Source organism: Tenrec ecaudatus, chromosome 10 (genome assembly GCF_050624435.1).
Source record: "Tenrec ecaudatus isolate mTenEca1 chromosome 10, mTenEca1.hap1, whole genome shotgun sequence".
NCBI classification, from domain to species: domain Eukaryota; kingdom Metazoa; phylum Chordata; class Mammalia; order Afrosoricida; family Tenrecidae; genus Tenrec; species Tenrec ecaudatus.
The window spans coordinates 33733622-33746227 of NC_134539.1; the positions used below are offsets into that span (position 1 = coordinate 33733622).

Consider the following 12606-nt stretch of genomic DNA (forward strand, 5'->3'; position numbering starts at 1 on the left):
CAAAAACCCCAACCAGATAGTTTGGAATTTTATTAAGTCTATAAATCAGTTGGATAATGGTTATTTTTACAATAGACTTATTTTTTCAGAAAATAAATATAATTCTTGGTGCATATAAGGGGAGCTTCAAAACACTGATAGAAAAATGGAGTTAAAAAAGGAAACACGCAATTAAAAGGTAACAGAATTTGACTGAAGAGCTTTTAGAAGCTCCTTCATATAAATCGTCATTATAATCATACTAGTAAATTTACAAAATAAAGGTATTGTATAACTGTACATTAAGATGATGCACACACATAACCCCTGAACTCAAGGGCTGTATTACACATGAAATTCAAGTTCAACACAATGTACTTGACCATTTTATAAAAGCATGAGATTTTAACCACAAGTGAGAATTAATTGGTAATAAGGGAAACCTACTAAAAGAAAGAAAGATACAAAGAAACATGACGGAATTTCAGAGGGTGCTGAAACCATTCTGTATCCTGATAGTGATAGTTTTACGTTTCTTTTTTAAAATCATTTTATTGGGGGCTCATACAACTCTTATCACAGTCCATACATCCATCCAATGTGTCAAGCACATTTGTACATTTGTTGCCATTCTCGTCCTCAAAACATTGGCTTTCTAGTTGAGCCTTTGGTATCAGCTCTTCACATTTGTTTTGTCGAGAACCACAGGACTATACACTAGAAGGATAAATGCTACTGCATTATTAAATGGACAAATTTAATTTAATTTAAAAATATAGGGCACAACTTGATTCTATTTTAAACATGGGTTTATTTTCATAGAGATACAAATATATCTAAAGTAATGACTTTCACGGAGAAAACCCAGAGCAATGAACACACAAAGCCATTAATTTCATATAACCATTAAAATAACAACTATATGTGTACCAGGAAACACAAACTAAAATATTCAGGGTGGCAATATGCATCATAACAAAGTAAAATGAAACTACCATATATACTCGAGTATATACCGTGTTTTTCAGTACAAAAAATGTGCTGAAAACCTGGGGTTCGGCTTATACATGGGTCAGTGGTACCCCAGCACCCCCAACAGGTAACCACGCTGACACTGCATGCTTTGAATGTTTGTTTACTCACATCTAACCAGTCAGAGCCGTCCCATGACATGTATATTTGAATAAGCCTTTTAAAGACCATGTGCGAAGGATGTGGCATGAACAGATGTCATCTGGTCAAGCTCAACTAACAAAAGGAGGAAATCTCATGAAGCCTGACATGGAGTTAATATCAAAGTGGGTTCGAGATGCATGGGAAGACATTCCAGAAGACATGGTGTGACGTGCCTTCCAGAAATGTAGGATTAGCAATGCCATGGATGGCAGTGAAGACTGCGCTTTGTATGAAAATGACAGCAGTGATGGTGATGACGGCGATCTCAGTGAGGACAGTGTCTATGATGACCTCACACCAGCTGAAGCTCTGCACTGGGATACGGATGATGATGAGGAATCCAGTTTTGAAGGCTTTTAACTCTTCACATTTTAGCTTGGTTGCTGATTGAGCTCAGGGCATAGTACTCTTAAGGTATCACTGTTGATACCTTATTGTTTTTGTTGAACCTATTTTCCACTCACTGTGCTGGTTTACTAATGTTAAATGACTTGTCCTTTTATTTATGTTTTTTATTTTAAATAAATATTTAAATACATCACCACACTGATGTCTCAATTTTTAGTAATTTTATTTTCATTTGTTTTGATTATTGAAACTCCCCAATAGCTTCTGCATTTTCCACCCTAGGCTTATACTCGAGTACATACGGTATTCAAATGTCCATCAAATATAAACTACTGTATATCCAAATAATTAATAGCAGACTAAAAGCATACTGGTAAAAACTCAGTAGCCACATGCTTCAATGTGAATGAAACTCAAAATTATGTAAAAACTACATTATTAAGTATACTGTAATTATATAATAAGTTCAGCAAGCAAAATGAAATATATTTAAAACCATCAAGAAAAGCAAAAGGATACTAAATGTAAAACTTAGTAACAATTTACTCAAGTACCAATGTACTGGTTGGTAATGGCTGATTTCTAAACTGGGTGGCAAACTTATTTTTATATTCAACTGTCAGCTTTATCCTTTGTGCATGTGGGCGATATTTTGTAAACTTCATACAAAATTTGAAAGTCTTTTTTTTGCAACTAAGGAGAAATCTTCACTAGACATAATGTAAAACAAGTAAACAAAAAAAGGAGCAAAGTTTTAAAGCACTGAATAAATAAGGACAGTGACTAATAAATGGATCTGAATGAACGAAAACACACACACACACACACACACTCAAAAAGGCAAGCTTTTTGTTTAAGGAAACAGGAGGAAACCACAGTCAAGATCCAGGAGAATAATACGTCCCTTCTTTTTTAAAACCGCTTAAGAGTAAGAATCACCTCTATGGTATTGGCTTGGTTTTGGTTTATGATCATCCTTACTAGTCACATACCCCCAAGTCCTTCAAGTGGCAAACCCAATAGTTTATCTTGTGAGAAGGCTTCAAGTAAAGTGTATCCTCAGAACAGAGAGGTTAGCTAAAACAAGGTAGTAAAGAGGGCCATCAAAATCACAGTGGAAAGAGGTAGATGAGTCTGTTTAAATGGGAAGACTCCAAAAGAAGAAAAAAGTAGAAGTGAGAGAGACTTACTGGTCAGTACACAAGACAGGAGTTGAAAGCATAAAACATTAGGGAATAACTTTCTGGGGAGAGGAGGTGGGTGGGTGGATTCTCCTTTTCGTGTGGTAACAAGTTTTATGGTGATGAGACATAACCAGAACTGGCAAATGACACCCATTTGGGCATCATTATTAATTGATGGCATCCGTATCCTAAAGGTGTAAGAAGAAAGGACTAACGAAGTAAAACCTTTCATGATCTCCAAGGGGTGGGGGGCAAAGTACAGGATGGTCTCTCTGAAGTAAATTCTTAAGTTAAATTAAGACCTATAAGTAACAATTTTGTATCTTTCACCTTACCGCCATCCTCAAGTCGAACTGGTTCTTTCACTTTCAAAGTAAAGGTCTAAACCTATTGCATTCGGCAATTTTTTGATGTTGTATTGACTTAATGGCTGACAGTTCAAAGGAAGTATGAGCACCTGCATCTCCCGTAAAACAAACAACAAAAACTGTTACTGTTAAATTGATTCTGACTCATGGTAACCCCACGTTACAGAACAGAACTGCTCCAGAAGGTTTTCTTGGTGCTATATCTTGCAGAAGCAGTGTTTGAACCAACAACTTTGGGCCAGTAGTCAAGACCAAACCATTGTGCTGCAAACTTCAAGTTCAAAGTTCGAAAGCACCAGTGACTGCAGAAAAAAAGGAGGCCCAAAAACTCACAGATGCAGTTCTGACCACGTCCTATGGGGTTGCTATGAGTCAGCATTGACTTCATGGCAGTGGGTGGGAGGGTGAATGCGGGCCGGCGCTGACAAAGGAGCCCTGGTGGTGCAGCGGGGACAAGTTGGGCTGCTCGCCGCAAAGTCCGCAGCTTGCCCCCTGGGAGAAGGATGAGACTCTCTTCTTCCACAGAGTTAGTTTCAGAAATCCACAGGGCAGTTCTACCCTGTCCTACCAGGGACTCTTCTAAGAAAGAGTCAACTCCATCGCAGTACGTTTGGTTTGTTTTGGGTTGGTTTAACGTCCTCCCTACAAAGAACCAAATAGCCAATGATAGTAATGAAGGTACTGTCAACTTCCTTAGCTACTAGTCTCTAACTAAATCGAAAGCTACTGCAGACTGATGATGCTTTATCAAAACACATGTACCAGTAACGGTGTCTCTAATATATGAGGCACTGTTTACAGAAGTACCTACTGGTGTGTAAAAGTAGTTTGATATGAGCTCTGCTAATAGACGAGATATGAGATTGAAGGCACCCTGGTGGCACAACGGGTTAAGCATTGGGCTGCAAACCAGAAATTAAGTGGCTTACAGCCAGCAGCAGTTCCTTAAGAGAAAGATGAGGCAGTCTGGGACAGCCAGTTTAATCGATCATACAGGGTCACTATAGGGGAGAATAGACTTAATGACAGTGGGTTGGGTCAGGGCTGAGTTTGGACATAGGTGATCTGGACACCTCCATGAATTTTTACTGAGCCCATTTCATCTAGAAAACCAGCAACACTGAGTTTGCGTGTGGAAAGCAAAAGGATATGCATGCAAAGTACTAGGCATAGAACTGAGATGGGTTTCAACTAGAAGTACCAGTTAGCAAAGGCCAGGATCAACTACAACAGATATGACACATCTCCAACTTAACATGCCGCAAAGCACCTCCCTTTCAGAACTGGTCACTCCACAAAACAGAAAACGAGCTGGCTCTGTCCCAAAATTCTCAGCCTCCATCCATCTCGGGTTAATAAACACAGGTACAAACACAAGCCTTGGCACACAACTCTAGCATCCTGTCAATTTGTTTCTTATGTGATAATAGTTAATAGAGCTTCTATTCAGAAAACCTATTAACAGCTCAATCCATTCACCCAGCCTTGGATAAGTCCCAGAAGGCAAGTAACTAGGTTTTTCCCTCTGAAATAAACATTATTGCCAAGCTCAAAGTACTAAGCAAGGAAGTCATAATTACTTTTAAAAAATGTATCACATGCTTCCATTTTTCCTTTCCTACACGATTTCACATATTGTTTTTCTTCTGCTGTGCTATAGAATTTGTCCTAAAAAGATAATTAAGAGCTAAAGATGAAACTAGGTGTTCATACAATAAACAGCAGCAACTCAAGAGAAGACGTATATTCTTCAGAATAGCTGGCTAAAAATACAAGTTATATTCAAGAAGTCCTCTAAGAAGGATACGCATTCCCACATACAGTAGAAAGTAAGATACTAGGATTTTTGTTTCAGGCCTTCCTAGAAATCACCTCGTCTGTCTCTGTGACCTTCAGCCCTAAGGAGGGAAAGGGTAAATGTATAAGAACCTGGAAGAAAGCTTTGAAGTGAGCATCCTCTTGAACGGTAGTGTTCTGATCACTTGGGAGGAGAGGGAACAGGCTCTGAAGTCTCACCCTTTCACAAATCACCTTGTTAGGATGGCCAGGTAGAGGTGCTGAATTGGCCCCGGGAGAAATCTGGGAAAAAGAGGAAGAAGAAAAGGATAGTTCATGGCTAGCCGCACCAACGTGGAGAGTCATGACTATGAAAGATCGTCCAGGTTTTCTAGATATGGGTGGATTCTGTTAAACCTAAAAACCACGGGTGGCAAAGATTGGTTCTGGCAATGGAACACTCTTAAAACAACGTTTTCAGGCAAAACAGCACACTGTTCAAGAACCCAAGAGCTTCCTGTTTGCCAGGTAACTGGTACCTATTGATAACTTTCTTGGTGGTGGCAAAGCTGAAATCCTAAGGAACAGGTTTTACATTAGGAAAATCCAAAATAAATCCATGTAGCTTAAGTAAAAAAGATTAGTGTCTGCCTCGACTAAGATGAACAGCTTTTCTCAATCAATTTTTTAGTTAGCCTTCCAAATAGTCATGCCAAAGAAAGATGACATATTTGAGATTGCTTGAGACAAATTTCTATAGCAATCACAGGTTTGAAAACCTAAGAGTTTGCCCGATTTTCCTAAGGAATAAAAGGCAAGATCATAAGCCCCAAAGTAAGTGATTGCATGTTTTTAATGCTTGACTTGACTGTGGGTTAATCACCTTAAGCCCCAATGTAAAACTGTACTAAATCTGTGCATTTTTAATGACTTCATTACCATCATGAGCATCATGTGCTGTGAGAGGGAACGACTCCTTGTGGGGTGAGGCTTGTAGACTTGCCTAATTAAGGCTTCCAGATCATGTCTTCTGAGGCTGTCAGAGTTTCAATGCCTTGTCCATTTAGTCAGTTACACAATTATGTGTCTACCAGGTAACAGGAACCTGGTAGAAACTGAAAAGACAGATATGGCTTCCTACCTTCAAGTGTATACTACACAAAGAAACAAAAGTAAATCAAGGTGTGAGTACGAGGGTACAGACAGACACTGGGGTGCTATGGAGAAGTAATTGGCAAGAGCTGTGTAGTCAGTAACCTCAAAATATTCAGTATGGCTAGACATACTAAAGTAAGGAAGTAACCAGAGGTAGGTAGTGACCAGATCGTGGGATGCTCATGGCGCTACTCTCCCCTAGTCCCTTCTGTAATTTTTCTGTTTCTGGTTTGCTTTCACTGCCACTGAGTCCATTCATGAGACTGTTGAACTCCTTTAGGGAGTGGAATGCCTTATCTTTCTCCGAGGAGCAGTTGGTGGTTTTGAACTGCTGACCTTGTGGTTAACAACCCATTGCACAAGTAACCCACTACCCCACAAGGGCTATGAGCCAAGTAAACAAACTGCAAGCCTCTCTTGGTAGGAGTAAAGGAGACTCACATGGGGCAAAGTACTTTAAAATGTATTTGTTAAGAAAGACGGTAAAACCTGGCTGCCATCCTGAAGAAGCTTATTCTAGTAGTAAAACAAACACAAACAGCCAACTCCAGAATGTTTCAATGTGTTTCAATGCCATCATATAGGTACAAATTAGAACAGGCAAGAGCTTTGTATCTGAAAATTTACTAAGAAGAGGTATATTTCACACCCCTAGCACCTCACTAAGTTCTTTCACCACTTGAAAGCAATCCTCTGCTCCCACAAAATGACGTTTTTCTATATTCCCAAACCCCAACCTTATGTAAGGTTGCCAAGTTTGTAATAATCTTCATGGAAGCAGATAGCCTCATCCATCTCCAGGTTTCTCTGTACGGGTTTAACATTCTTTTTTTCACGCTGGTAGTCTGCAGTTAGTACCTTTGCAGTCACCACCTGTCTTCAACTACCATGGCCACAGCATACAATGTAAGAGTCTTAAAAACCATTGAGTACAGCAAGTTGGCTTGAAAAACAGAAGTCAACGAGTCCAGCTTCTCCTCCTTTTTCAGTCTTTTGTAATAATATATATTTTCCATAAAAGCTAGCAACCCTGACCCCTATGGCCACACGTTTGTATTTTCATGCATATCCTCTTACCAACAATGCCCTTTGACAGAAAGCTCCATTTATCTATAAAAGGGGAGGGGAAAACAATAGGGAAAAGCTATATTTAAACCATGTAGTTTATATATGTCCCAGACAAAACAATAGATAGGCTTGATCAAAACCAGGTGTCCCCACTGGGTAAGATAAAATCTTATACAGGCCAAAAATAAACAGCCTCTATCTTGAGAGCCGCTTTCACCAGGCTGCGTCCTAGCCTCCACTGCAGGCGCTAAAGGAAATCTAACTGCAGCCATGAGCAGCAACGAATGCTTCAAGTGTGAGCCATGTGGTGGTCACCGGGCCCGGGAATGTCCTACTGGAGGTGGCCATGGTCATGGCATGAGAAGCCGTGGCAGGTTTCCAGTTTGTTTCCTCGTCTCTTCCAGACATCTGTTATCGTTGTGGTGAATCTGGTCAACGTGCCAAGGATCGTGATGTTTAGGAGAATGCCTGCTCTAACTGCGGTAGCGGTGGTCATATTGCCAAAGACTGCAAGGAGCCCAAGAGAGACAGGGGGCAGTGTTGCTACACCTGTGGCAAACCAGGCCATCTGGCTGGTGACTGTGACCACGCTAATGAGCAGAGGGGCTACTCTTATGGAGAAATTTGGACACATTCAAAAAGACTGCACCAAGTGAAGTGTTACAGGTGTGCAGAAACTGGTCATTTAGCTATCAACTGCAGCAAGACAAGCAAAGTCAACTGCTGCCGCTTTGGCGAATCAGGGCACCTTGCACAGGAATACACAAGTGAGGCTACAGCTTCATTATTGTCCTTTGTCACCCCTTTTTCTGACTGATGGTTGGATTCTTTTCTCTGGCTCCTCTTCACCAGTCAAAGGTTGCAGATAGAGGCTACTCCCAGGCCAGTGAGCTTTACTTGCCATGTAAAAGAAGGAAAGGGGTAGGGTGTGGGGGGAGGAAATCAACTTTCGCTCTCTCTTCCAGTCCCTGGTGCTCAGGGAGCTGCAGGTGTTGGTGCAGACATGGCCAAGTCCAAGAACTACACAACGCACAACCAATTCCAACCAAACCACACCACGGAAACGGCATCAAAAACCCCCGGTCACAACGATATGAATCTCTTAAGGGGGTGGACCCCAAGTTCCTGAGGAACATGCGCTTCGCCAAAAAGCACAAGAAGGGCCTGAAGAAAATGCAGGCCAAGACGCGAAGGCTGCGGTTCCTTGCGCTGAGGCCATCAAGGATCTTGTGAAGCCCACAGAGTTCAAGGCCAAGATCCCAATGGGCGTCAACCACAAGCTCAGCCGAATGGCCTACATTGCCCACCCCAAGCTTGGCAAGTGGGCTCAGGTACGTATTGCCAAGGGTCTGAGGCTCTGCCGGCCCAAGGCCAAGGCACAAAGCAAGGCTGATGCTCCAGCTAAGGCCACGACTCCAGCAAAAGTTCCCAAAGGCGCCCCAACCCCAGTTCAAGCTCCCAAAGGCGCCGAGGCTCCCACAAAGTAGAGTTCTCTGTGTGAGGGCAAGAGGGACTGGTGTGAGCCCTGGGCTGCTGCCTGCATGGCGCTGGTGTCTTCTTGTGCTGTTTGTTGTAAAATAAACCCAGGCGGCGCTGTTATCGGTTAAAAAAAAAATCAACTTTCTGCATTTAACTACAAAAAAAAGTTTATGCTTACTTTGGTAGAGGTGTTATATAATGCTTTTGTTAAAGAATCTGTGCCACTGGTGAATAAGGGATTAATGAATGGGGAAGAGTCAAACCACTAAGCTCATTCTGGGTCTCTTGAGATGTTCCCATGTAGGAGATAAAAGCAATTCTGGAAGTGTTCATGAACTTCTGTAAGTAACTTTAATTTTAGCATCACGGAGGCCTTGGGTTGTCTGACCTCAGAAGCTATAACATCAAGCCACGTCTGTGTCAGGCCCATAATTGAGTGGGAGCAAACAAAGAGAATCATGACTATGCCAGAGAACCCAGGATAAAAGTCTGAACAGGAACAACTTCATCACAGAGTTGATGCTGAGCAAGCATATACATGGTGATGGCAAAGGTTTAGAACACATTTTTTTCTCAAAGACTTAAATCTAAAGCCCAGAGTAAAAAATCAATACTCAGCTTAATTTGGAGCTTGTTCAGGAATTGCAAAGAAATGCATTTTCACAGAAATCAAGATGTTATTATTATTTTTAAACATTTTATTAGGGGCTCATACAACTCTTACCACAATCCATAGTTATTTTTGTAACTATATTACTTAGAAAACTGTTTCATTTACAGTGATCAGTTTTTAAAAATCAGATGGAAAAAGCAACTGAAGTCCTACAAAATAGAAATGTAATTTTAAACTATCCAACAAAGCCAGAGAAAGGGGAGTTTGACTTAAAACAAAACACCTTAGTGAGACCATTCTGAGTATAAGTATGTGGTGGAGTACAGTGTAGGTGGAATTCTAAGGCACCCCCAAAAGCCCCAGGCCCTGGTGTACACCAAGGTATAATCTCTTCTCCTTGAGCATGGTGGGGCTCTGAATCGTTATTATCATGATTGGATTATATTATGATTAAGGTGAAAAGATTGTCCAGATTTGACTGATTCTAAATCAGAGAATTTTTTAAAATTTAAAGTTATTTTATTATTAATTGGGAGTTACTATATCTCTCATACCACAATCTGTTTCCAAACATTCTTTTTCTTCCTGTAGTCAAAAATGGAGAACCTCTCGGTGACCCTGACTTACTCTGAGAAAGTTCATCAAACAAAAGACTATAAAGGCTGCCTGAAGAGATCCTTTTGTCATCTCTGAAGATGTACAGGATTGTGCTGAGAAGGCATACGGAAGAGCAGGAGACGGGCCTGACAGGAGTAACCGGCTGGCAAAAAAAAAAAAAAGGGCTATCTAGCCTTCAACTATAAGAATCATATTCTGCCAACAACCAGTGAGCCTGGAAGAAGACTCTGAATCTTAGAAGAAACCACAGCTTTAGCCAAGTAAGATCCTCACCCAGAACTCAATACTTAACTGTATTCACACCACTGTCACCCCATACAGGGTCTCACAAGCTTCTGCAAATCTTTACAACAGACAGCAGCTAGCCCCATCTTTCTCCTGTGGAGCAGCTGGGGGTGTTGACCTGCCAACTTTGCAGTTAGCAGCCCAACAGACAGCACCACCAGGCTTCTTTCCATTGTATCACGCTTCCTGAAACCATGGAAACTGTTAGGTAACATTTGGGTGTTTTTAAGTTGCTATATTTGTGGTAGTATGTTACACAGCAACAAAAAAGTAAAACAGCAAGGGAAAAAGTGATTGCATCACACTCAAGGTTAAGTTTTGTCTCCAAATTTCATCTGCAATGATTATAAAAGATATCCAATAATCTGGGCCCATGCACTTCTGGGTGCAGAGCAGATTCGGGGTTGGTAAAAAGTTATCATAGACCTCTCAGCCTGACCCTCCCAGGTCCCATGAGTATCACTAAGGGAGCAAAAAGAACTGTATGTTTATATAAAATTTCAATACTTTCCACAATCCTGATTTGCTGCACAAATAGTCTTCTCTCCTCAAAGATTTAATCTTCTCATTTTACTTAGGTTCATAGTTTAAGACAGCTCTTAAGTACCTTCTTCAAGACTCGCTCTCTCTCTAATTACATGCAGGGCTTTGACAATTTCTAGGCAATGACCAAGTAAAATGGCACTGTGGCACTGTACGTATCGTATAAATAGAACTGCAGGTCTCACAATTTTCAAAAAAGATGACTTGTGACTGAGCTCTTTATAGTTTACTTATTAAATAGATTACTGCTGAGTCATTCTAAGATTACATCCTCTACCAGGAATACTATGGGGGAAAGACACTCTTTGCCCTCAAAGACCTCTAGTGTTGGAAGGTACACTTATGGGGCCCTAAATGAGGGCAGTGAGTGTGAATCTACTCTGCACCCATTAAGTCATCATGAGCTGGGACTGATTCAAAAGTAACTAAACTAGTTAAAGAAGTGGGAAGAAAGAGCGTTCAGATGCTTATAAAGAGGAACATGAAAAAATGGTAAAGTTGGGGGACGGGGTGACTTATGTATGAAGGCCTTCATTTGTTTACTCCAAAATTTTGTTGGTTTATTAAATAAATTGAAGCATTAACTTGATCTCTTCCAAATAAACAATGTCATAGAGGCTGTTTAGTAAATCTATGCAGAGTGAATGAACTACAAGCTCCCGAGTTTACAATGTTCACCCTCCAAAGAAATGGAAAGCAAGATAAGTAAGCAAGCCAAAGGAGAGCAGAAAACTGTTATATGTATGCTTAATAGGAAATAATCAGTCAACTTAAGATCCTATGCCAACAGACACAGATAGAATACACTGGAATTAGAAGGCAAAAATATACAACAGACTTTGAACTGAAAAGAAAACTTAAGAAGATAATCAAACCATCTTTCTAAATTGATCAAATATAAATGTGCACAGATATTCAGAGTCTGGCTATCTGACACAGATAAATGCTTCATCTAATGCTATTACTGTACCAGTCTACACTATGATGCTGAGTCTCATTTAAGTCCAACAAAAGGAGACCTGAGGCCCCCACTGCTGCTTTGTGGAAGTTTATTCATTTCATCAACCTGAAACGGCCAATCCATTGAGAAATAGTCCTATAGAAAATTAGTGAAATTAACTTAAAACTGACTTCCATAAAAGGAGAGGAAAGAACTAAGGGTCAAAGGACACTTTTAGGTCTACAACAGGCATGTACATATATTTGTTATTAAGGTAGCAGACAGACATTGGGCCTGTACTCAAGCACTCTTTCTATGCAAGAACATTTTGTTCTAACAACCCAGCATTCTGTGATGCTCACCTTCCTGACATAATCACTAAAGACAAAATGGGTGCATAAGCAAATGTGATCAAGAAAGCTGACGGTGCCCAGCTATCAAAAGATGGTGCCTGTAGTGGCATCATCTCCCAATTAAAAACCCAGTTTAATAATAACCTTTTGATTTTGCAAGTGTTTTCATCTGGCACTTGTGTTTGGTCTTGTGTTGTTACCAGGCAACGAAGTCCTATTTCTTCAGGCTGCAGTGTCTAAAAATAGGTACAATTTTACTTTGATGTCAAATGCCCCTAGATCTTAGAAAATTCTGATTTTATGAAAACTGTACAAAACTTTTTATTTTTTAATGGAAAGCGTTAAAAGGGATGTTTGCTATTTTAAGGGACTTTTCGATTACTACAGTGCCTGCAAGCATAGGATTCACCCTCAAGGTAACACATGATTGTGAATCAAAAGTTGAATAGACAGGTAGCCCTTATAGCCACTGGCAGGACCCCCTGCTGGCACAAACCATCTGGGGCACCACACACAAGGTAGCAGCTCTGAGTTTGCTGAAATCACCATTCTTAGATGTTCAAAGATACTGACAAAAGGCCTTTGATGTCAAAATAGGATGAACTCACTTCTGAGATAGAGAACCAGAGCTTCCAACCAGTTCGTTCTGGCTCGCCCCCTCTGCTGACACTTTGCCTTTCCACCCCAGATGGATGTACTGAATCATTTTAACAAGATCCCC

General features: G+C 40.6%; 1 protein-coding gene across 12 annotated transcripts in view; it reads right to left on the reverse strand.

Moving 5' to 3' along the window:
• Positions 1-12606, reverse strand: part of RNF38 (ring finger protein 38) — a 107382-nt gene that overhangs the window by 28584 nt on the left and 66192 nt on the right. For 3 of the 12 annotated variants that reach the window (XM_075560150.1, XM_075560148.1, XM_075560142.1), the window contains one exon: positions 4985-5134. The exons of 4 other annotated variants lie outside the window; for them this stretch is intronic. Coding sequence is in view for 1 of the 8 variants with exons in the window: in XM_075560142.1 (XP_075416257.1) it covers positions 4985-5134 (150 nt within the window). In the remaining 7 variants the exon portion in view is untranslated. Of the gene's footprint in view, positions 1-4984; positions 5143-12029; positions 12105-12606 lie in introns of those variants that run through there. 5 more of the 12 variants (XM_075560152.1, XM_075560149.1, XM_075560151.1 and 2 more) reach the window with 4 other exon arrangements.